Consider the following 24,652-nt stretch of genomic DNA (forward strand, 5'->3'; position numbering starts at 1 on the left):
GACACAGTGTATTCAGTTTCTGAAAACTGAGCTACAAATTTGTGGTTTGTGCCCTTTTCGTATGTATATTTTGCTAAACATTTTTTAGCTGTATTATAGTTGTAGGAAAACATCTAGGTCATAATATCAGGTGGAAAAATACCTGTACATAACAATACATGCTTCACCATACAAAGCCCAGAAAAGGTGGTAAATCAAAACACTGCACCAGCAGTTTACTTATGAGCAGTAAGTGACTTTTGTAGGTGACTTTGTACTCTCTCTCAAAACTATTTTCTAGCTTCAAATGTTCTACAACAAACCTTCATTTCTTCTGAAATCAGAGAAATAAAACATACTTTTCCTCCATAAAGGCTATACTCACTCTAAAGAACCACGAACAACGATGCCACTTGGGGGAAACATTTTTTTCTTTTCTTCTCTTCACTAAAACTTACACCTTTTATTTCTATAATTTAACAGTTTTTCTATTTGAAAGCATTTATTTTTGTAAATGTTCATTACATTATGATTATAAATCATTATAAATCATAATGTAATGAACATCACTGAAATGAAGTATTTGTTCCCATCTCTGATATCTCCCTTCTAGGATATATTCCGCAAAGTAAAATTACCTAGACAAAAGGCATGAACTTTTTTAGAAAAAGTTATTGACACAATCTGCCAAATTTTCTTTTTAAAGGCTTCTACCAACTTCTTCCAAACTCAATATGTAAGATTACAAATCACACTCAGTCCATCTGACAAGCAACAGAGCAGCTTCACGGCTTGTAATCAGGGCAGTCACAAGGGGCCCATTCTCACAAAGCCCATAGGCCTAGTTTAATGCCTTACTGTCACTCTCTTGAAACTTTTCAGTTTTGGGGACAAGGAGCCCCGCTTTTTCATTTTGCACTAAGCCCTGCAAATTATGTCACTGGTTCTGCCAATCAAGAGCATCACCACCCCTCAAAATCAGCTGTTAATTAGACAGACTTAAAAATATAGTTTTGGCCGGACGCGGTGGCTCACGCCTGTAATCCCAGCACTTTGGGAGGCCGAGGCGCGTGGATCAAGAGGTCAAGAGATCGAGACCATCCTGGTCAACATGGTGAAACACCGTCTCTACTAAAAATACAAAAATTAGCTGGGCGTGGTGGCGCGTGCCTGTAATCCCAGCTACTCAGGAGGCTGAGGCAGGAGAATTGCCTGAACCCAGGAGGCGGAGGTTGCGGTGGGCCGAGATCGCGCCATTGCACTCCAGCCTGGGTAACAAGAGCGAAACTCCGTCTCAAAAAAAAAAAATATATATATATATATATTTTTTTTTTAATTCTTTAATTTTACATTTCTTTTGATTAATAAGACTTCTTTTTGTTTCATATTTACAAGCCAATTACAAATTGTTCCTGTCCTCTGTGCTTCCTTCCACTGAGGCCTGTATTTATTTATTATTTATGTATTTATTTATTTATTTATTATTTATTTATTTATTTTTGAGGCAGAGTCTTCCTCAGCCGCCCGGGCAGGATCTTGGTCCCCTGCAGCCCCCGCCTCCTGGGCTCCAGCGATTCTCAGGCCTCAGCCTCCGGCCTCGGGGTGCGCTCCAGGCCCCCACCCACTCCACAGGGCCGTCCGGGGTCCCTCCCCGCAGGGGCGGCGATTTTCGGGTGCTCGGACGCAGCCCTCGCCTCTGGGGTGGCTTTTCCACCACAAGCACCCGACAGGGGCCCAACACGCCCTCACGCGCGCTCGCGGCCACCGTGACCCGGTCCCGCCCGGGCGCCTGGCTGGGCTGTCCCGCCCTGGGCCCCGCAGACTCACCTCGCACTCCCGCCGGCCCCGCCTGACTGAAAGGGCTGCACGCTCGGCCTGAGGGCAGGATCGGCGGCGCATGCGCCGTGGCTGGTTTGCGCGTGCGCTCAGCGGGGCGCGGGCTGAGGCCCTGCAGCTGCTCCCGGGCCCGAGTGCCCCGTGAGACACGAGGGCAGCGCTGCGACGGCGAGGAGCGTGGGAGGGCGCTCCTGTGACCCACATCCTTAAAACCAATGCCTTATCTAAGTTTTGGACAGTTAATCTACTGCTTACAACTTGGGGATAAATGGCAAAATCAAAGAAATCATAGACTAGGTAATTTCAAAAATTTGAAAATAAGTGGTAGTCGGTCCAAATCCTCCCTCACACCACGTGTGCACCATCCATCAAAAGTTTACCCCCAAAACATAGGTAACCACTGTAGCGTGTCTAAAGTGTCCTACTAAAGTTTCTTCATACCTGTAGAAAGTATGTATATGTGGGCCGGGCGCGGTGGCTCAAGCCTGTAATCCCAGCACTTTGGGAGGCCGAGGCGGGTGGATCACGAGGTCAACAGATCGAGACCATCCTGGTCAACATGGTGAAACCCCGTCTCTACTAAAAATACAAAAATTAGCTGGGCATGGTGGCGCGTGCCTGTAATCCCAGCTACTCAGGAGGCTGAGGCAGGAGAATTGCCTGAACCCAGGAGGCGGAGGTTGCGGTGAGCTGAGATCGCGCCATTGCACTCCAGCCTGGGTAACAAGAGCAAAACTCCATCTCAAAAAAATAAAATAAAAATAAAGTATGTATATGTATGTGTATATGTGTGTGTAAGGCCTCCTGCTATTCCTGGGGGATTGGTTTCAGGACCCCAGGATATCAAATTTTGTGGACGCTGAAGACTCACGTAAAATGGCACTGTATCTGCATATAACCTATGCTCGTGCTTCTGCATACTTTAAATCATCTCTAATTACTTACATTACCCAGTGCACTACCTACACGTCACTCCATTCTTGTGGATTGGACAGTACTCAGCACACATGGCAAATCTGTGGTTTTTGGAACTTGATGGAATTTTCTTCCAAATTTTTTTTTTTTTCATTTTTTGACTCTGTTAGAGATGATGTCTCACTCTGTCACCCAGGCTGGAGTGACAGAACAGTGGCGCCCCTGAAGTTGGATGCCACTGCTGCAGCTTGGTCCCACTCATGCCCCAACCTCAAACTGCAGGCTGATCCCCGCTGCACAGAGAATGGGTCCTCTAGCCCAGGAATGACTGAGCAAAGCTTCCGCTCTGGCTGCTCACCCACTGGCAAGAAGCTGGCTAGCTCAGTGAGTCCCATAAAGGACCCCCAGGTGGTGGGGAGGGCGGGGTGGGGAGGCTGACCATATGCCAAGGATGAGCAGGCAAATGAATGTGCTGCCAGAAAAGGGTCTTGATCCAGACCTCAAAAGAGGGTTCTTGGATCTTGCACAGGAAGGAATTCAAGGCAAGTCACACAGCATGGTGTGTGACTTTATTAGAAGCAAATTTATTAGAAGCTATTCCGGAACAGAGCAGGGCACGGTCAGAAGCAAGCAGAGGAAGGCACCATCTTTGTTTTAAGTTTTTAGGGTCTTGTGTACGTAAAGACTAAACTAAGCTGTGACTACGTGAGGGTGAGCTGAAAGCATGACAACATTTATTATTCTATTGATTTAAAGAGCCTGGGAATGGTGCCTTGCCAGGCATGGTGGCTCATGCCTGTAATCCCAGCACTTTGGGAGGCCGAGGCAGGCAGATAACCTGTGGTCAGGAGTTTGAGACCAGCCTAATTAACATGGTGAAACCCCATCTCTACTAAAAATATTTAAAACAAACAAACAAAAATTAGCTGGGTGTGGTGGCACGGGCTTGTAGTCCCAGCTACTCAGAAGGCTGAGGCAGGAGAACAGCTTGAACCTGGGAGGAAGCTGCAGTGAGCTGAGATAGTGCCACTGCACTTAAGCCTGGGCAACAGTGAGAATCTGTCTCAAATAATAATAATAATAATTAATAATAACAACTAAGCTGTGACTATGTGAGGGTGAGCTGAAAGCATGACAAAATTTATTATCATATTGATGTAAAGAAAACTGTCCTTAGAAAGGTGAGAGAGGAAATGAAGGGTTGACAGTGTAGACTACAGAACCAGGAAGTGACCTACCAGCAAGTATTTTATATGTGTGTGTTCTTCTCTATTTCTCTCTGTTTATTCCTCTTAGCGTTTGTTCCCTTATGCCTGTGAAAATCTCCTACATGCCAATTTTCGTGAATTGAAGGAACTTGAAATTCTCCCTTCTTGAAAATGCCTTTCTTCTTCTCCTCCTCCTTCTCCCCCCCTCCTCTTCCTCCTCCTCTTCCTCCTCCCTGAGGCCCTAAAGGCAACGAGGCCTTGGCTGCTTTACTAAAAGGATGATTCAGAGGCTTTGAGGTTAAGGGACCACTTTGTGTGGATTGGAAGGAATCTCCATGATGACCTTAATGTACCTATGGGAGACTACCTGAGACAGGGTGCCAGGGATGCCCACCTGGCCTCAATAAGACACCAGAGATGCCAGATTGCAATGGTCAATACTGGTTTTGTGCAGAGTAAGGAAAATTTAGAGCTCAGATGGTTAACCTGCTACTACAGAGTTAAGCAGAGTCTTCTAAAGCTCTATATCTCCCTCTATTTTCTTCTCTGCTGGCTTTAAATATGCTGGTGCTGAAATGACACTTACTATGTATGGTCTCACTGAAATGGAAACAGTGGAAACTTGTTTGAAACTGAAGAAAAAAATGAAAAAAAATTTTTACAATCAAAACCGCCATGAAAACGGCTTTACCAAAAATTTTGGTCCACAGCTTTCACTGAGTTACCTATCAGGGCAAACAGAGTTTAGCCGTGTGAACAGTTTCCAATTTTCTTAGAAATAATTTGCATCCAGCTATCTTTATACAATGGTAAGTTTGTATTGCTATCTCATGGCTAAAATTCTGAGGTAAAAGCTTTTGGATCTTCGTGTGTGTGTGTGTGTGTGTGTGTGTGTGTGTGCATGTGACAAAAACATGCAATGAGGAAAGGAGTCCCTATTTAATAAATGGTGTTGGGAGAGCTGGTTAGCCAAATGCAGAAAACTGAAACTGGAGCCCCTCCTTATACCATATACAAAAATCAACTCAAGATGGATTAAAAACCTAAATGTAAAAACCCAAACTATAAAAACCCTAGAAGAAAATATAGGCAATACCATTAAAGACATAGGAACAGACAAAGATTTCATGACAAAGACGCCAAAAGCACTAGCAACAAAAGCAAAAATTGACACATGGGATCTATCTAAACTAAAGAGCTTCTTCACAGCAAATGAAACTATCATCAGAGTGAACAGACAACCTACAGCATGGGAGAAAAGTTTTGCAATACATTCGTCTGACAAAAGTCTCATATCCAGCATCTACAAGGTGCTTAAACAAATTTACAAGAAAAAAAAAAAAACCATTAAAACATGGGCAAAGGACATGGACAGACATTTCTCAAAAGAAGACATTTATGTGGCCAAGAAACATATTTTTAAAAAGCTCGACACCACGGCTCATTAGAGAAATGCAAATGAAAACCACATGAGATACCATTTCACACCAGTCAGAATAGCTATTAATAAAAAGTCAAAAACAATAGATGATAGCAAGGTTGTGGAGAAAAATGAATGATTTTATACTGTTGGTGGGAGTGTAAATTGGTTCTACCATTGTGGTGATTCCTCAAAGACCCAGAGGCAATCTCATTACTGGGTATAAACCCAGAGGAATATAAATCATTCTATTATAAAGATACATGTGCATGTTCATTGCAAAATGTCTTTTCCAGGGATCTGGATGGAACTGGAAGCCATTATCCTCAGCAAACTATTGCAGGAACAGAAAAGCAAATACCACATGTTCTCACTTATAAGTGGGAGCTGGATGATTAGAACACATGGATACATGGTGGGGAAAAATACATACTGGGGCCTGTTGCAGGGTGTGGAGTGGGAGGGAGAGCATCAAGAATAGCTAATGGATGCTGGACTTAATACCTAGGGATGGGATGATCTGTGCAGCAAACCACCGTGGCACATGCTTACCTATGTAACAAACCTACACAACCTGCACATGTACCCCTAACCTCAAAAGCAGAAAATTTTAAAAACCCTACACATGTACCTACTACATGATCTGGTGATTTCATTTTTAAGTATTATAAAACGTGGAAACAGCCCAGGTATCAATCAATAGAAAAACAAATAACCAAAGTATGGTAGATTGATATGATAGAATATGATTCAGCAAAAATGGAACAAATTGTCTAAACATGCAACAAAATGGATGAATATAGAAAAACATTCTAAGTGAAAGAAGAGTTACATAAAGAATGCATACTGTGTCATTCTATTTATGCTAATTCTACAACAAGCCAAACTAATGTATGGTGAAAATGAATTAAGGGTTGCCTCTAAGGAGACAGAGTAGGAGACTTACTGATGAGGAGCATATGGGAATTTGGGGATTGATAATGTTGTTTTGTATATTTGTTAATAGAGATTTGAGTTACTCAGGTGTACATATTTTCCCAAAACTCATTGAATAATATCTTTAATAATTGTATGTTTTGATGTATGTAAATTTGACCTCACAGTAAAAAAGAAAGAATCCTTAAAAAAAAAAAGAACTAGGTACATATAAATGGGAAAAATGCCTGTAGACAATCTTTTCATGTAATTAAAATGTTGTAATTATTGTGAATTGAATAACAAACGCTCATTAGATGTTGGGTCATTTCCAATTAAAAAGGGATTATAAAATTAAAAAAAGTTTCTAAAAGTTATAGAATGGTTTCAGCTATAAAATGCTAACATCTGATAAACAGTTCAACATTTATTGCCTCCTGAGTTTTCACTAAAATTTAAGAATAATATAATTATGTGATTTGTATTCTTATTGAGAAAACGATAATTTTATGTAGTTTAGAGGTTATTTAAAATGATTTATTTAAAATGGTAGAAAGGAAACAGTAACTAAGAGAAAGAGAGAGATAAAAGATTTTTAGATATAAACGTGTATTTTTGGTAAGAAAAGAAAATAATTTCATATAAGAAAACAATTTCATATGGTGAAGTTTTGTCCTAAAATAAAATAACCGATTATTTTAAAAGAGGTCTTATAGAACAAATCAAAAGGTCTAAGCATGTTATAGATGATCTGTGTAAGTCATGATAAAGTCTGTGGAAGAAAATTTATCAAAGAAATTTTGTATATGATTAAGTTGGCTACAATTAATGAGAAATTATTCATAAGTCTTTCTGTGATTGGTTGTCTACATTAAAACAAGGTTTCTTTATGATATTAATTTACTATTAATGAAATTATTAAAAGCTTTGATTTTTAATTCTATAATCTTCTACCTACAGCTCCCTTATCCTCAGTGGCCTCTGCAGGCAACACACTCCCTTTCTACCAATCACCTTCAGACTCCTCTCAGGGACTCAGCCAGCCAGTACCCAGAGTGGGGCATTTACCAGCCTTACTCTATGATGCCCCTTCCAGCAATCTCCCAGTGGGGTAAGAGAAATGGTTGCTGTACATTTTCCCTTCACAGTTTTATAGGTTTTTAACTGAAAGTCTCATTCTGAAGGACTAAGGGAAGATCCTGAAGGGTTTAAAAATCTCATTCAGAATATTTTCAGACCCATGACCTCAATTGGGCACATGTCCAGTCCCTTTTAATATTCTCTTCAGTGAAACAGAAAAATACCTCTGTTCTCAAAAAAAGGCTAGGGAGGAAGTGGACCAAGCCCAGAGAGAAGAGACAATCTTATTTTAGCTCTCAGAGCACAGCAGACATTAGACATAAGCTCCAAAAAGTAAAATTAGAACTCAATGCTCCCATCTCAAGACTAGTAGACCTGGCCAGTAAGGTGTCTAACAACTGGGATAGGGAGAAGGACCAGAAAGAAGACAGAGAGGACAAATGGCAAGCCCACTGACTGGCTGTTGCCCTCGAGTACTGGCCAGATAACTCACAGGATACCTATCCATAGAGTACCACAGCTCCAGTGAGTGATCTTTGGTCCCCTAACTAACAGAAAGGATCCAAAAGACCTAAGGGACTAGGACCAAACCAACATGCCCTCTGTAAGGGGGAGGATCACTGGATCCTCCATGTCTTAAGGGAGGGGGAAGGGGACAGGTCCCTCCCAGGTGCCTCACAGAGGCAGATGGTCCAAATAGAAAAAAGATGAACAGGGCCTATTAACAGTGGATTCACCTATTTGAGTGGTCATTATTTAAGGCTTTGATTTATTTAGATATTTGTTTCATTCATGTAATGAAGAGCCCCCAATTAATAGATGCTTAAATATGACAGATGTTTATTTCTCATGTAAAAGCCCAGATAGGTAGTCAAGAATCATCAAACATAAACTCTTAACTGATTACTCTAACATCTTCAATACATGGCTTCCATCTCTTGATCCAAGATGGTTGCTCCAGTTCCTACCACCACATCTACATTCCAGCTTGTAGGGAAGGGGAAAGAGAGAGTAGAAGGCTGGTTGTGACCTGGAAATGACACATACCTTTACCGTGCTTATCTCATGGGCCAGATGTTAGTCACATGCCTACATCTAGCTGCAAGGAAGGCTCAGAAAATATTTACTTATTCTAAATAGCCACATAACCAGTCAACATTTAGGAAGAACAGGAGAATGTGTATTGGGAGATAATTAGTTGTTTTTGCAACTGCCTTTCTCCCCATACATACTGCTGTGGTCTGAATGTCTGTGTCCCCACAAAACACTTATGTTGATGTTCAAACCCCAGCCCAATAGTATTAAGAGGTGGGGCCTTTAGGAGGTGATTAGGTCACAAGGGCTAAGCCAGAAACTGATTCTTATTGGAATAATCTTGTGTAGCTTAAAATAGTGAGTAAAGAGTTAACAATCAGTCCTTCTAGTAGGACAGAAATCAGGGAAGACTCACTAATCTCAATAGGGGGAAATAATAGGCAGTCTCTTCTCAGTGTACCTGTAAGAATGACTCAGCTTTGAACATCTTCTATCCAAGTATTGCTCTGCTGAAGATTCAAATTCTTGGGTGAGGAAGTCTGACTGGTCTACCCCAAACCATGTAATTATCCCTTTGCTGGGATGAGGGAGGGACAGAGATGGTGACTGGAAGGAACAGGGGCAGGATAGTTCACCAAACCCATGCAGTGTGCTGTTACTAAAAGGATGTTGGGCATACAGAAGAGCTATCCTGGACAATTCACCCTCTGGCTTTGTTATAGAAACCATGCAATTATCCTGGGGAATCTTCTTGAACTACTTTGCTTGAGAGTAGTCTCCCCAGACTTTTTCCATGCTCCTCCTTGCCACTACATATGGCATGTAAGTGGTATGAGGCATGCAGTAAGTTGGCAGACATTCATGAGAGGCTAGTGGGAAGGAAAAGAAAAATCTAAGCCCAGAATGAATTTCTATTCCATGAGACTACGAGATTGCCCTCTCTCTGGTTTAAAGGGCTTGGCACGATCAATCTGCTACCAGCTGTCTGCCTGGTATACAGATATAGTACCAGTCCTGGCTTCTTTCTCACTTGTGCCTTTCTAGGGAAGGAGTGACTTAAATTCCTTGAGCTGGCTAGCCCAGACAGCATATGTTAATTGCTCTTTACCCTGCAATGTTCTGATCCCTAACAGTGTTTAGATTCAACAGCCACTAATCCTTGAGAGGTTTGTCAAAAAATGGATTAACCATGTAAAAACAACCCAAGTGCAGGCAGTTCAGCCAGACTCCACAAGGCACTAGGGTAGGTGAGGCACCAGAAACCAAGATTCCCTCTGGCTTTATGGTTTATTTCCTTCTAGCCCCAACCCATATAACCACCTAGGTAGCTCTCAGTCTCTTTTGAATCTGACTGGACACAGGGACAGGAAACCTATGGGCACCAATCAAGTGATAGATACCAGGGAGAGGTCAAGTCTAACAGAATAAGCATAGCAGTAGGGGAACTTAGTTACTCCTTCAACTGGGTGTGGGGTGGAGGAAGGAACTGCCCGAGTATAAGGATTGGTCAAGCAACCCCTAATGACACCCACTTCATTCCCTTCCTTTACAAACTTCTGTAACACATTATTTAGGAAATGCATCCTTAAAAAGTCCCGACCCTCCTACCCTGACCTACGCTGATGCCTCTTGTCACAGAATGATCAAAACTGTCAGATGGTGTAAGAAGCTGTGACCAAAACAGTCAGATGGTACAAGAGATAAGGTTCTAAAAACATGAAAGAATGCAGTACTCTGTCAAATCCGACTTAGAATTAATGACAAGTATACTTTTGTATCTTAAGAGCAAAATTCAATCATTTGACATGAAGGATATTAAAAGGGCATGAAGTACATGACCATCTCCTCTGACTTATGAACTGCGAGAGCGGCCACAAATTAGGTATGGTGCTACCTACTGTGGTCACCAATGGGGCTGGCAAGTTGGTTAAAAGGCTCTGATCATTATGGAATCACAGGCATGTTTAAAAGTTACCATCAGGAATGATAACCTGATGAATTGCAGGGGATGCTTCTGGTGGGGAAGTCAGGTTAAAGTCTGGTTAATGAACTTGGGGGAAAAACAGTACAGAGATAACCCCCTCAGGATAATTACTTTTTAACCTCAGGCAAGTCAGAAATAAATACCTGAGATATAGTATTAATACTTTTATGTTAAGTATTCATTATTGCCTGTGATTTTTTTTTTTTTTTATGTTTGGGACAATCTCACATTTCCAATTAAAAACACCCACTCAAGTAACTAAGATATACTTGTGGTTATTATCAAGTTTAAAAAAATTGTTGGAACATATGTTTTGGTTTTATAAGGGCAGTTACAAATGCGAAATCAAAGAGTATTTCAAAATCCCTTAGAAGTAATTGTTGAAATAGATAATACTTAAAAATAGAGTAAGATTTGCAAACCAAACTTTTTAGGCTTAAGGAGGGGCTCAGTTTTTGGATTTGTATCTCTAAAAGAACATATTTAACAACCCCAAACACAAAACAGACAAAAGAAGAGATTGAGAAACACTTATTTTTAACTTTATTTTTATTGTTGACACTATTACAGATAGATAGAATGATCACAACCATATTAACAAACCAAAAACCTGTGCACAGAAACAAGATGAAGTAAGATGTTGACCACGGTTTTTGGATGGTGAAAACATGGGTGAGTTTCTCTTCTACATTTCTGTAACTTCAAATTTTCTATAATGAACACGTATTTCATATATAATGGAAATATATGTAATAAAGGGGGACTACCAAAACACTAGAATGATGAAGACCTTTTAAGGAAACCGAGACAAAATAACCATAATCCCACAACAACCACACAACTATTTCTTGTTTTCCATCTTTCTTCCCATCTTTGACAGTTATGCATACTTATCATTCACAACCTAATAATCACAGACTAGTGTACAGATCAAGATGTTAACAGTCATTGTTGTTGGGTGTTGGGGATATGAGTGAATTTCCCTTTCTTTACTGAATTTCCAGTTTTCTGTGAGTATGTATTATATTTGTAATGGAAAAGTACACACATAAAATTTATTACCAAAACACCAAAGATTATTTAAGGAATTTGAGACAAAATATTTAACCAAATTCCCACAATGACAACACCATATTAGTTATTTTCCACATCTCTTCATTTTAGACTTTATGCACACATATTTAAAACTGTTCTAATCACAAGCTTGTGCACTGAAACAAGATGGAGGAAATAGATCAAGATGTCAGCAGTAGTTGTTGGATGCTGGGAATATGGGTAATTTTTTTTTATAATTTACTGTATTTTCTAATTTTTCCTCTGGGCATGTATTATGCACGCAATAGACATACATAATACACTGTTATAAGGACATTATTATAAGGAATATTTGAAAAAATTAAGATAAAAGTATTTAACCATAATTCCACAAAAGTAACATAACAGCTATTTTGAATATATATTTCAACACAGTTATAATCATAAACCTGCGCACAGAAACAAGAATAAACAAGATAGAGAAGAGTATATATGTCTTTGGATGGTGGGAATATGAATTTTTTTCCTCCACTTTTCTGTACTTTCCAAGTGTGTGATAATGAGTTCAAATTATGTTCACAATGGAAATGTGATCATAAACTTTTTAGTAACACTACCATAAAGAACATTCAAGAAATTTAAGAAAATAATGCTCAACTATAAGCCTACAACACCACCACCACCACCACAACAGCTTTTGACTATAAGCATACATTTTTAAACAGTTATAACTGTAGTATAAATATACTTTCGTGTCCTGCTTTCTCCACTTAATATTCCGTAAATATATTTCCATGTTGCTACCTAACTCACGATTATCATTTTTAAACAGCTGCATAAGTGTCCATAGATAGGTTTACACAATCATTCTCTTGTTGTTTACCATTTGTCACTATCTTTTCACTAACTTAAGGTTCAAACGGACACCCTGACTTCTGGCAAGCTGCTTTCTGAAAAGGGTCTATGAATTAACACTGCCAACAATGTCACCAACTAATGAACCCACAAAGTTCACCGTGACATCAACGCTGATTCCCATTTCAAAAGTCCTCTTCCTATGTAGTACACCTCATTGTCCCTCAGCTTTCCTGATGTCCGTTCCAACCTCAGGTCTTCCTATGCAGCCAGCCCTCACTTACACCATGCCATCAAAGGCTCCTTCTTTTCCAAACTGCTCAGGACACCCCACTTAATTCATTCTAGGCAACCTGGCCTTCCACAGTTTTTGCCTCTGGTGTTTTCTTTTGTCTGCCGCCTCTCCCCTCCTAGGTCTGGTGATATATTAGGACTCCCTTCTTTGGCTTACTCATTTCTGCTTCTTGCTCTCGGCTCTACAATCTTCCTAAACTTTGGCACTCTGCATCTTTTGCATACTCCCAAGCCCTAATCCTGCAGATCTAGAAGAGTAAGATTCAGACACATTTCCCCCAGTGGGTATTTTAATTTTGCTTGTTCAAATGATCTACACTTATCTTTTGCAATTTTTTTTTTTTTAGTTTTTTTTAATTTTAATTTTTTTTTCCAGCCAACTCAAGGCCAAAAAAATCTCTTAATATAGTTATTATGCAAAGGGAGGGGAAGCAAAGGAGCACAGGTAGTTCACAGAATAGGACACAGGAAACCTCAAGCTGTGAGGTCAATTTGTAACTAAAGGGAATGCTAAGATCAGACTAACACAACACTCAGAAATACTCTAGGAAAGCTGAAAAAGAATGAACAGATGGTAACAAAACAAATTAAGGCTGCTGGGGAACCTGAGTCCATGTTAAGCTTGGGTTGACTGTAAAGAAAGCATTTTTTTTTTTTTAATGCAAGTTAGACATGGAGTTAGAGGGTCAGATAAATAAAGAAGAGAATTAAGTTAGCGATAGAAAGATCTAAGGATACTAGCTCCTGGGCACCTAGGGTGCAAACTGACTTGTGGCAGCATATGCTGATGCTACACAGGGGACCCAAGCCAAGTTGCTACTTATCACTTAAGGCAGGAAGCGCACAAAGAAAGTGATGAAAGGTCGTTAGCCTGCATCATTATTTACAGCATGAGAGCCTCTCCTACGGTTCTCAACCTTCATTAGGCACTACTGTGATCTAGTGATGGTTGTAACCCATTCTTTAAAGGCAAAGATGTAAGATTTACAGGGAAAAGCTTCGGGTTTTATCAATTCACTATCATCAAACACATACTGAGTTGGTTTAAAAAAACAAACAAACAGAAAACAAACTTGTAATGTTTTTGCATGAGAACCACTGATACATACGTACAATGTGGCAACCAATCAATTTGGGTTATAAAAAGGCCAATCCATATATTGTAAAGCCTTACACAGTATTAGGTTCCGAAGTGTTGGTGCAGACGAAATGGCTGCAGAAAGAAGCTCCAAGTACTTCTGCTTTCAAACAGCCAAGAGTAAAAGACATGTTATCCATCACGCCTACACCTTCACAAGACTATTCAAGGGTGAGGAACAAAACAACTGCTCAAAGATACTGACAGGGTTCAAATAATGCACAATAAATCCTTCTCAGGATCTAAGACACTTACAAATATATTCAAAGTTGTTGCTCTCTTCCTCCTCCCCCACACCCCAAAAAAATCAGAGTACCAGGTAAAGAGCCTCTGCACAGTAAACTGTAACTGTATATCATATTAAATCCAAATAGATGTGATCACTGTTCTGCCATAATTTGCTATTTTATATACACCTCGGGAAACACTATGTATCGGTTATGCAAGTGTCATTTACGGTTCGTTGGGGCAATCTTTGTAGTCTAGAATACTCATAGGGTTTTCTCAATCTGATTACTTGGAAAGGTAAGGTGTGTGCTGTGGCTTTCCCATATGTAGACACTGATGTCTGAAGGGGAAAGCTTAAGACTGTGAAATCTCTACATTTAGTCTCTTTTCAATCTGAGTTCAGTGATGTTAAGTCAGGTATGTACACGTTAAGGTTGTCTCCTACTGACATTATCATGGATTGGCTTGAATTCTCTGTGGTTTGGTAAGGGTCAAGTCCTAGGTGAAGGTTTTCTAACCTTTACCCAATGCCGTCAGCCGGTGTGGGTATTCTGGTGTCTGGCGAGGGACAGGCGGTCACTGAAGAGCTGCCCACAGACATCACATTTGAAGTATTTCTCATCGGCTTGATCGGCACCACCTGTGCTGGTGCTGGCACGTTCAATGTGGCCTGAGCACTCTCCAAAGGCATTTGCAGGCTCAAATATGATCATGCTGGCATGGGTTTTCAGATGCTCACCGAATGCTGCGCTAGAAGTGAAGGTTTCTGTGCATTCATGGCAGTCATAGTATGGTTCTTCCACCTGAATCTCTTGATCTTCACCTTCTTCAGGGTCTTCGATTCCCGCACCATCAGGCTCATCGGCATCTCCCTCTGGCTCTTCAGCTTTTCCCTCTGGCTCTTCAGCTCTTTCTTCTGGGTCTTCAATCCCTGCACCATCTGGCTCGTCGGCATCCCCATTTGGCTGCTCAGCCTCTCCGTTCGGCTGCTCAGCCTCTCCATTGGGCTCTGCAGCCTCTCCATCTGGCCCTTCAGCCTCTCCATTAGGCTCGGCAGCCTCCACCTCTGGCTCAGCAGCCTCCACTTCTGGCTCGGCAGCCTCCACCTCTGGTTCGGCAGCCTCTACATTTGACCCCTGAATCCTCAGAACTTCTTGTGGAACATGGACATTGGCTTCAACTTCCTGGGCTGCTGCTCCAGCTGCTTCATCATCATCATCATCATCTTCTTCTTCCAGATGAAGCTCCTTATGTTTAGTTAGGACTGTGCTATGAATAAAGGACTTACCACAGTCCTTGCATTCATAGAATGGCATAGCTCCTTTGAGGGGCTCAGTAAGAAATGAGGTATGAGTATAGGAGGACCCATACTCATAAGGCTCATTCTTATGAACAGTTACATGATCTGCAAGTTCTGCTGCATTGACAAAAGATTCTCCACAGACTGCACATTCAAAGAGTCTCTCTTCAGTCTGACTTCTCTGAAACTCAGCGAGGGCTAAGCCTGGAATGATCGCTTCCTCGGCCATCTGGCTCTGCTCCAGTAAATCATCTTCCCTATGAAGCCTCATATGCTCATTAAGGGCAGAGCTATGAATGAAGCCCTGTCCGCACAACAGGCATCGAATGGCTGACCCAGCAAGAGCAGGATTCCTCTCTGCAGCACGATTCCTCCGTGGCTTCACAGGCAAGAGGGCAATAAAACCATCATCACACCCCTTCAAGGAATACAACTGGTCTTGCTCATGGATTCTCTGATGCTCGAAAAGGAATGAGCTATGAATAAAAGATTCCCCACACTTTGGGCATTCATATAGCTGCTCTCCAGTGTAATTTCTCTGATACTCACTAATGGAATGGGTGTGACTTACAGAATGTGTGTACTCCCGACTGTCAACCAGGCACTTCCTCCTGTGGACTTTCTGATGGTCTGTGAGGTCTGTGAGATCCACAAAGCCCAGGCCACAGTCCTCACATTCATAGATTGTGTCATCAGGGTCATCCTTCTGAGGCTCTTCCATGTCTGAGCCTTGAATGACAGGGTCTTCAATTATCTCCTGACCGTGAGTCTCCTCGCCATGCATCTCCTCATCTTGGGTCTTCTCACCATTAGACTTCTCACCGTGGGACTTCTTGCCATGGGTCTCCTCCCCATGGGTCTTCTTGCCTTGAGACTTCTTGCCATGAGACTTCTCTTGGTCATAGTTTTTCTGGTGTGTGTTGAGGTCTTTGTTGGTAGCAAAGGATTGTCTGAACTCCTTATATTTGTTCCGGGCTTGTTCTTTAGCATATTGCTCTTGGGCATAACTTGTTTGAGGGTCAGTAGGTGCCAAGCTGCGAATGACAGACCATTCATAGTTTCTGCTTCCAGAGGGCTTCTCTCTATCATGAATCTTCTGGTGCTCAGTGAGGTCAGACCTATGAGCAAAGCACTCTCCACACTCCTGACATTCATAGAGCATCCCTCGAGGGCGATGTGTTTGTTGTTTACCAAAAGGTAGAGAGTGAATTACAGAGGTCTCATTGCTCCTATGCTCAATATACTTCTTTTTAGCACGAGCCTTCTGGTATTCACGGACATTGGAGCTGGGAACAGAGAATTCACCATCCTTCTTAAATTCACCAGATCCCTTTCCAGAAACACTTTTCTGAGGTTTGGCATGGGATACACTCTGTATGACTGAGTCTTCATAGTTGTGACTCTTACTGCCCCCTTCACAAGGGTTCTCTCTGGCAGCAATCTTCAGTCGCTTACCATTTAGGTCTGAGATATAAATGGAGGATTCTCCATTCTCATTAGATTCCACCAATTCATTTCCATTGTGACTTTTTGGAAGTTTGGAAGCCACTAACCTCTGGATAACAGACCTACTGTATCCCCTTCCTTCAGAGGTGTTCCCTCCAGCACGAACTCGCTGGTGGTTGATGGCCTCAAAGCTCTGAATGGTAGACTCTGCCATTACTTTTGGTTTACTGGGCCCTGCTACACTGTGACTTTTTTGAGCTTCCACAGAGGCTAGGCTATGAATAACGGATCTCTCATATGATTTCCCCTCATAGACATTTTCCTTAGTGGGAATCTGGTTTTCAAAGGGGTTAGAGCTAATGGTGAAAGGCTTCTCGTCCTCATCACTTTCAGGAGGTCTTGTTATGGTATGACTCTTCTGAGATTCAGTGAAGGGCATACTATGAATGACAGATTTCTCATACCCTCTGCCTTCAAAGATGTTCTTTCGAGAATGAATTTTTTGATGCTCACTGAGCTCTGAGCTTTGCATGAAGGCATCCCGGCCATCTGTAAAGTCGTAGAGCTTCTCCTTATTGTAAGTTTTCTGGCGCCTTTTAAGGGACTGACCAGGAATAAAGGTTTCCTCACACACTTTACCCTTATTTTCAAATGGGTTCCCTCTAGCATGGATTTTCTGATGTTCTTTCAGAGATGAGCTATGAAGGAAAGTCTCCCCACACACCTTACATTCGTACATTTTCTCTTTACCATACATTTTCTGAAATTCATTAAGGGTTGAGCTGGGCATAAAGGCTTCCCCGCGCTCGCGTTCGCGTTCACGTTCACGTTCACGGTCATTATCTTTGCCATCCCCAAAGTGGATTTTCTGGTGCTCAATAAGGGCAGAACTATGAAGGAACGTTTCCTTACACACCCTGCACTCATAGAATTTGTCTTTGCCATAGATTTTCTGAAGCTCACTAAAGGTTGGGCTAGGCATGAAGGCTTCCTCATATGCCTGATCCTTACATTCCACAAGATAATCTCTAGCATGGATTTTTCGATGTTCAGCCAAGGCGGCACTCTTATTGAAGGTCTCCCCACAGTCCTTACATTCAAAACGTTTCCCTCCAATCTGACTTTTCTGAACTTCACTGACAGCCACACTGTGTATAAAGGACTCACCATACTCATAGAGGTTCTCTCTAGTATGCATGATCTGGTGCTCAACAAATCCTGAGATGACACTGAACGACCTCCCACACTCATCACATACATAAGGCATTGCCCCAAAATCAACTGGCTGTGACTCGGTGAAGGATGGGGAGCTGAGGCTGCTCAGGCTGCTCATGCTCATGGCTTTTCTCATCTCACTACCACATTCAAAGGGCTTCTTCCTGGGACAGGCTTTTTGATCATGAGTCGAGCCCTTCCCATCTGTGTCAAAATGATAGCGCCTCTTTCTTTCAAGAATTCTCTTTCTGGAAACAAGGGTTGAATTGAACCTAAAGCCTCCCCTAAATGAATTCCCTTCATAAACCCTCTCCTGGATCACTGACTCCCTCTTGTTCAATGAAAGGTCCTTCCAGTTATCATCTGACATTCTGGGGAATCTCTGTGACCGGTCGCTTGACTCCCTTGCTCTTCCTGATTTGGAACTGCGTGACACATCCTTGATGAATTTTTCCATTATCACCCCGTGGGAAGATTCATCTTCACAAATCCCCCGCCGGTGAGTTGATTTTTTGGCTTCAGGCATAGTTTTCAGACCTGGAAAGAAACCCCAAATGTAAATATTCCCTAGTCCCCATAAGAATGGCAGTGGAACTTGAAGGGGTGCACCCTTCCATGATGTTTGGGAATAGAAAGTGTAGAAGCTTCTGTGATAGCATCTTATGAGCTGTGTGGCTCCTCTGTGAGATGTGTCTCCTGCTTACCTCGACTGGTGCTTGGGTAGGCACTTCTCTTGGATCTTGATGAGTGGCCCTGTGTCATGTGGGAGTGGCCATCGTCTTCAGCAAGCTGCACTCCTGGTCACAAGAAAAATATGGTTCAAATTCAAGTTGAAGACCAAGACTCACCCTTAAATTGATCTTCCTCTTTCACTGGGCCACTAAATATGAGGTGGCCCATTTCTGATTATTTGGATGTCAGGAGACATTTGCTGTCTCATTTCCCTACTACCTATTCCCTAATCCATTATAATCTGCATGTAATTCTTCTGACTCTGCTCAGAAATGTGTACAAAGACCCCACATTGTCCCTGAAATCTGAAAGGGACGTCCCTTTCAGACTGAAAAAGACAGTCCCTGACTGTTTTTAGTCTTTATCTTCTTGTAACCACTTTTTAAGTCCTCTTTTTCACTGGCCTTCCTCTTACCTCATGACTGCTCTTCCTTCACCTGCTCCCTCCTTGAGGCCCCATGGCCTTATAGACCTGCATAGCCAACTACCCACCAGAAATTTGGGCAGATGTCTTCCAGCAAAGTCCACATGGGAACTCAGTATCCTATCCTGAATGTCTACTTAAAAACCTATAGTGCTACTGCTCTAGAAAAAGGATCAACTCTTGTGGCAAAAAAACATCTCCCTGCTTGTCCTCACCCTGTACAATGCATCTTTACCCAAAGCCAGAGGCAGTTCTTAAAATCACAAATGTCATTATGTACTCCCTCATTTGAAATCTTTCAAAGGTTTCTTATTACCCTTGAAGTCCAAATATATTAATGTGAACTCTAACTTCCAACTTAAAAAGGAGCAAGATGACAAAATGCTTCAATGACTGGACTGGCAGTAACTGAGAGAAGGAGCTGCTTACCCAGGGAGAGCAGCTTCCTGTAGTTTTCCATGTTGTCCTGTATTGTGTTGTGAGGTTTTCTGTCCTCAGTGAGGTTCACCATATTTTGGTATGATTCGGCATCCTAAAACAGCAAACAAAGACCTCTCAATGGAGTCTGTCCCCACCGATGTCCAAAGACAGAATAATGTTGGCGACATGGGAGCTACATATATGAAGTTTTATAGGAAGTGCTCACGATATTGGGGTTCTGAGTGATCCAAGTCAAGTGTTACTAGGGGCCTACGTCGTACCTACCTTGATGCTACACTCTGAGGCAGATCCCAAAGACGCATGACACATATTCCTTGCCCTCATGCAGCTTATAATTTGGTTGGAGAGAAAAGACTCATGAAACAATTAGAGAACAATAAACAATAAATTGGGGTACAGATAATAAGTGCTAAACGGTTTTTGTAGAGGAACAGTTCAGGGTGGCCTGAACAGTGAGCAAAGGTTTGTGGAGGGCAGGTGGGGCCTTAAGTGGTAGGTTAGATTATGATACATATAGAAAGAAATTGGTGGGAAAGCTTAAACAGACTAAATATCAAACAGGCATGAAGTACTCAAGGAACAGAAAGAAGACACACTCAAGCAGACATCTGGTCAGGATGTGACTTAAACCTCCCTCCTGGTTTCTCCATGGCATGGCATGACTACATTGAGGGAGTTTCTAGTTTGTAAAATTTCCAAATAACCCAGGAATAACTGTAAGCCCTGAGGGCATTTTTATAATTGCCTTTTCTGTTTTAATGGATATTTACCTAAAAAGGAATTAAAAAACTCCTTGCATTATCCAGGAGAACCTTCTATGCAAGATCCTAAAGGACCTTTGCTTATTGCCAGAGGGCTGACTAGAACATCATTGGTTTCAGGGAGTCACGGTCACAGGAAGAATGGCACTGAGACTGGAGAGAGACTTGAGAAGGGAGATGGTGCTGTGGGAAGCCCATAGACTTTGCAGCTGGACAGAACTCTGGGTCAAAGGAGATCCCACACCAATTATGAGCTATGCAACCTTGGGAACCGAAATCTTTTTGAACCTTTCTTTCAGGTTCTTCACCTGTAAAATGGGGAGAAGAGCATCTGTCTGCTTTGGAATACTATGGGTGAGGATTTTCTGCAATGTGATGTGTTGCTTAAACATTAAGCAAAATTATGTAAAGGAAATACAAATGTTTTGGTATTAAATCTACCATAGTTCTATTGCTGGGAAGAGGCATTGAGCAACATGAAAAATGTAGCAAAAAAGAGGATATGCGGAATAAGGTACATCTACCAAGAAAGAAAAAGAGGTACGGGCATTTGGGTTTAAGAGGAAAGTCTTATTGTGCACTGCCTGTGTCCTGCCACAAGAAAACAAAAACAACAATGAAAACTAATAGGGCAAGAAAACGAAGCAGAGCTTCATAGATGAAATCCTTTTTCACATGAAAGAAAACGCACACTTTGATTTCAAGTTAAAATCTACGCAAGTGGGCAGTCCTAAACTGGCTGTTCACTTTGTGTTTGTAATGACACCTTCAAGTATACAAACTGCAGTCAAGTTCAACAGAAGAGATGCTGTCCTGAGAACAATGCTAATATGTTACAATGTCATTTTCACAACATTTCCTATATGTGAACAATTAAGAGATTTACTTGTGACACTAAAAGACGAGAGAATTTTCTGGTTTGTACACCTTCAAAATGTAATTTATGTCATGTGCTGCTGGTGTTACTACCATACTGTGTCAGTAGGAATCAGTGGCTTTCAGACTTGATTGTGCAGACATTGGGCTTGGATGCCAATTCTTCACACATTGTCAAGGAAGGGGATTTAAAAAGCAACACAAGACAAAGCCCCACTACCAGGACACCAGTGGCCAGGCCCACACATGACTCCAGCCTTCTTCCCCTGTGTCGCAGCCACCTGGCCCTTTAGTTCCTATTCCACGACTTTAGCTGAGCTCTCCCTAATGCCTGGGGTTCCCTCCTGCAACATCTGACCCGGCCTGCTCCTGGCTCTACACAGCAACTGTTAATGCCTCCAAGACCTTTCCCTTCAATCCAAATCAAGGACCTTGTTATAATTTCTTGCTAACTCTCTATTTTTCCTTGAGGGCACTGAGAATGATTAGCAGTTACATATAACATTTCTGTCAATATTTACTTGCGCAACTGTCAAAAGCTTCTCAGGGCAGGGCCCCTCTCTGTGTTGCTCACTGCTGTGCCCCCTAGGGCCTAGGCCTGCTGTCTCACATGGGATGGGTACTGGTATGTGAAGGAAAGGAAGGCCAAACCTAATGGCGCCTCCCTTCTTTGAGTCCCGTCAGTGCTGGGGTCCTCCTCTACACTCCACCATGTCTAGGTGGTCTAAGTGACTTCTCCTCCTTCCTAAGATGCAAGCTCAAGTCCCACATTTTTTTCCCCTTCATGAATCTCCCTGGTACATGCTGCCTCTTAAACCACAACTGCCGTAATTGTTAACATTTAACGGTGTGCCTACCATGTGCCAGGTACTCTATCTATGTGTGTGACTGACTTCCCACAGCAGCCCTGGGAGCAATCCCTGTATCATTTTACAGATGAGGAAACTTAAATTCAGCTCAGTTGAGTAAATGGCCCAAGTCCACACAGCTACCAAGTGGCAGAGCCAGGCTTTGAACCCAGCTCTTGTTAGCTCCAGAGCCTTTGTTCTCCCTGGCCAGTCTACTCTGCAGACCCACAGCTTTCCTGGCTCCCTCCTGAGGACCATAAAGATCCCGAGTCACTCTGCTTCCCTGGCCCTGTAGAGAATGGCCAGTGTGACCAACCTACCAAGTGACACATGCTGAAGTGCAGGAGCTCCTCTGACCACACGGAAGACACAGAAACAGGCAGCAGCAACCTGGGCTGCTTGTCATCTGTGGGATGGGCCCCAGCTCCTCCTGGAGTGCTTGGGCTCTCACACCAGGTGGGACTCTAGGGGGCAAATAAACACACCATCCGGGGGAAGAAAGGCATCTCTGCCATGAAATAAAGATGCCCTTTCTAGAAAGAGAGTAAACCTGAGCATACCTGAGATCGGGACTCATAGGCCCTGGAGTCCCTGTCGTCATCTCTTTCCATTTCAAAGCTTGTTTTTGCCATCACAGGAAGGGAAAGATCCCGCTGAGGCATCCCTGGGAAGAGAAAAGGCATCAAGAAGGAGCAGGGCTCAGTCCATCCTGCAGGTCCCACGTTTGGCCCATTCAACTGTGAAACCGGCTGTGTGGTATACGAGAGCAAGTTTCTTTATTTCTCTTCTCTGCCTTCTGTGGCAGGCTCTGAGGAGTCAATGAAACCAGTGGCCCTGCAACAACCCAGACCCAGGGCAGTGCCAGGGGCCCCACCTTATCCTTCTGCTCCCAATCTCAGAGGTGGTTCAGATTGCGCCCAAGCTGTGTGGGTCCAGGTACGGTGCCCACCAGCTTTATCGTTTGGGCACAATCTCTGGGTTTCCCCAGCTGCAATGTGTAACATGGAAATGGCATCAGAGGCCCCATCCCGCAGGATCATGGCTCTGAGCAGTGCCTAATGTGTTGTGAACCATCACTAGATGTCACTCACTCCTGATATCCTTCTCCTGTCTAATTCTAGGGGTGCCCTGCTGCCCACAGCAGTGCTCTCCAAGTCCAGAAGCAACAGGAAATGATTTCTGGCAGTATGGACACCAACGATGTATTGGTGAGATGACTCGTTCCCGTCCAAAATCTCAGGCCTGGTTCTCACATGTGGCACTTCCCTAACACTGCAGGAAGTCGCGGCAGACATTCCTAGTTAACAATATTGTTACAAGGCGTTTTTCATTCTTGCCTTCTGCCTATGGCACTTTATACTAGTTTCCAATTTTTGCAGTGGCATAGTATTTTATACAGAAACTTCTAGTTTAGAAAAAATGCACCAGCTTAAGAAGAACACTGAGCAAACCGTAATACAGGTGGTGAAACCTGTGCTGGTGGTACTGAGCAGAACTTCACAAACAGGACCCTTGGACTAAACTTTTGGGCAAGCAGAATACAGTCCAAATGGAGTAGCAGAAACTCTGAGGTCTGCCACCTTCCCCTTGAACCTGTGCACAGCACATACGCTATATCCTCCTACTGAGAAAGAAAGTGGTTAAGACTCACTGCTTCTCGGGTTCCTTGTGTAGGACCAGCGGCCTCGTGGCTCCCTGTCTCTGCTTCTGCCCCTCCGGTCCCAGTCCCGGTCACCTGAGCAAGTGAGACATTCCAGTGGTTAACAAAGCACTTTGACATACCTGTTTTCCCTGCATGTGTGTAAACACCCCTCAGGAGAGAGATACTACCCTTATTCTTCCTGCAAGGAGATAGATCCAAAACTGAGGGCTCCAGATTCCCAGGCTCATCTGGCCCCTCCTCTATCCTATACCCGCAACATGGTTTCTGCAGGCTTTGCACAAGTGGGGCTTGCTTCAAAGCAAGTTCCAAAGCTCAGTCCAGTAGCTAACCTCTGCTTCAGATTCCTTGCTGGCTTCCCAGTTCCTAAGGGGCTAAGTCCACATTCAGGAGAATGGACTGCAGACCCTCTAATGTCTGGCGGCCCATCTTAAAGTGCATGTTATTCTACTACAAAAAAACCAAAACCCAAGAAACAGCACACACGCCCTCCTTGAAAGCAGTGCTCTTTATAAACGCTCACTGAAGCATCTTTAATGAGCCTTCCTGGAGGGGCTGGGGGTACAGCTGGAAGCACCTGCTGCAAATTCCCAACAGCTTTCAATGCTTGATCACTGAATAAAACAATATTCAGTACTTAAGATGTCTATTTACATATAAAAACGTCTCATTACGCCATCAATTAATTTACCCTCGTCTCAGATCTGAGTGAAGCTGACCACTTAGGGGTGGTGGGTCATCTTCATGGAGGCCTCGACTCACCATGTTTCCATCTGAAAGCACCTGGCAGTGCCTGCTCATGGGTGGCCAGTGGGGATGGGTACTTACCACTGAAAGAATACACTGAGCGAGGTGGTGGGGACTCTCCTCTGTTCCGGGTCATTTCGTCGTCGCTGGTTGTCACGTCACTGTTGTCGTCTGAGAGGACACCAGATGCCAAGTTACTACCTCTGACCCATATTCTCCCAGTAGTTCTCCCCAACTGCTAAGACGCATCTCCCCGTCACACACACATAGGGTTGGAGTG

At 42.9% G+C, this 24,652-nt stretch overlaps 2 protein-coding genes across 41 annotated transcripts in view; both read right to left on the minus strand.

The window, feature by feature from the left end:
- Positions 1 to 6,317, minus strand: part of ZIM2 (zinc finger imprinted 2) — a 35,623-nt gene extending 29,306 nt beyond the window's left edge. The window contains exons 1-2 of the mRNA XM_078359617.1: positions 6,305 to 6,317; positions 1,807 to 2,034 (exon numbers count right to left, since the gene is read on the minus strand). Coding sequence (XP_078215743.1) covers positions 1,807 to 2,034; positions 6,305 to 6,317 — 241 coding nt within the window. The remainder of the gene's footprint in view (positions 1 to 1,806; positions 2,035 to 6,304) is intronic.
- Positions 6,318 to 10,903: 4,586 nt separating this feature from the next.
- Positions 10,904 to 24,652, minus strand: part of PEG3 (paternally expressed 3) — a 29,698-nt gene continuing 15,949 nt past the window's right edge. For 38 of the 40 annotated variants that reach the window (XM_035286326.3, XM_035286317.3, XM_035286324.3 and 35 more), the window contains 6 exons: positions 24,454 to 24,543; positions 23,617 to 23,700; positions 22,526 to 22,629; positions 19,469 to 19,571; positions 18,588 to 18,680; positions 10,904 to 18,420 (listed from right to left, as the gene is read on the minus strand). In XM_035286326.3, coding sequence (XP_035142217.1) covers positions 14,456 to 18,420; positions 18,588 to 18,680; positions 19,469 to 19,571; positions 22,526 to 22,629; positions 23,617 to 23,700; positions 24,454 to 24,543 — 4,439 coding nt within the window. In that variant the 3' untranslated portion in view covers positions 10,904 to 14,455. Of the gene's footprint in view, positions 18,421 to 18,587; positions 18,681 to 19,468; positions 19,572 to 19,744; positions 22,630 to 23,616; positions 23,701 to 24,453; positions 24,544 to 24,652 lie in introns of all 40 variants that reach the window. The other 2 variants (XM_078361726.1, XM_078361727.1) reach the window with 1 other exon arrangement.

Source organism: Callithrix jacchus, chromosome 22, assembly GCF_049354715.1.
Source record: "Callithrix jacchus isolate 240 chromosome 22, calJac240_pri, whole genome shotgun sequence".
NCBI classification, from domain to species: domain Eukaryota; kingdom Metazoa; phylum Chordata; class Mammalia; order Primates; family Cebidae; genus Callithrix; species Callithrix jacchus.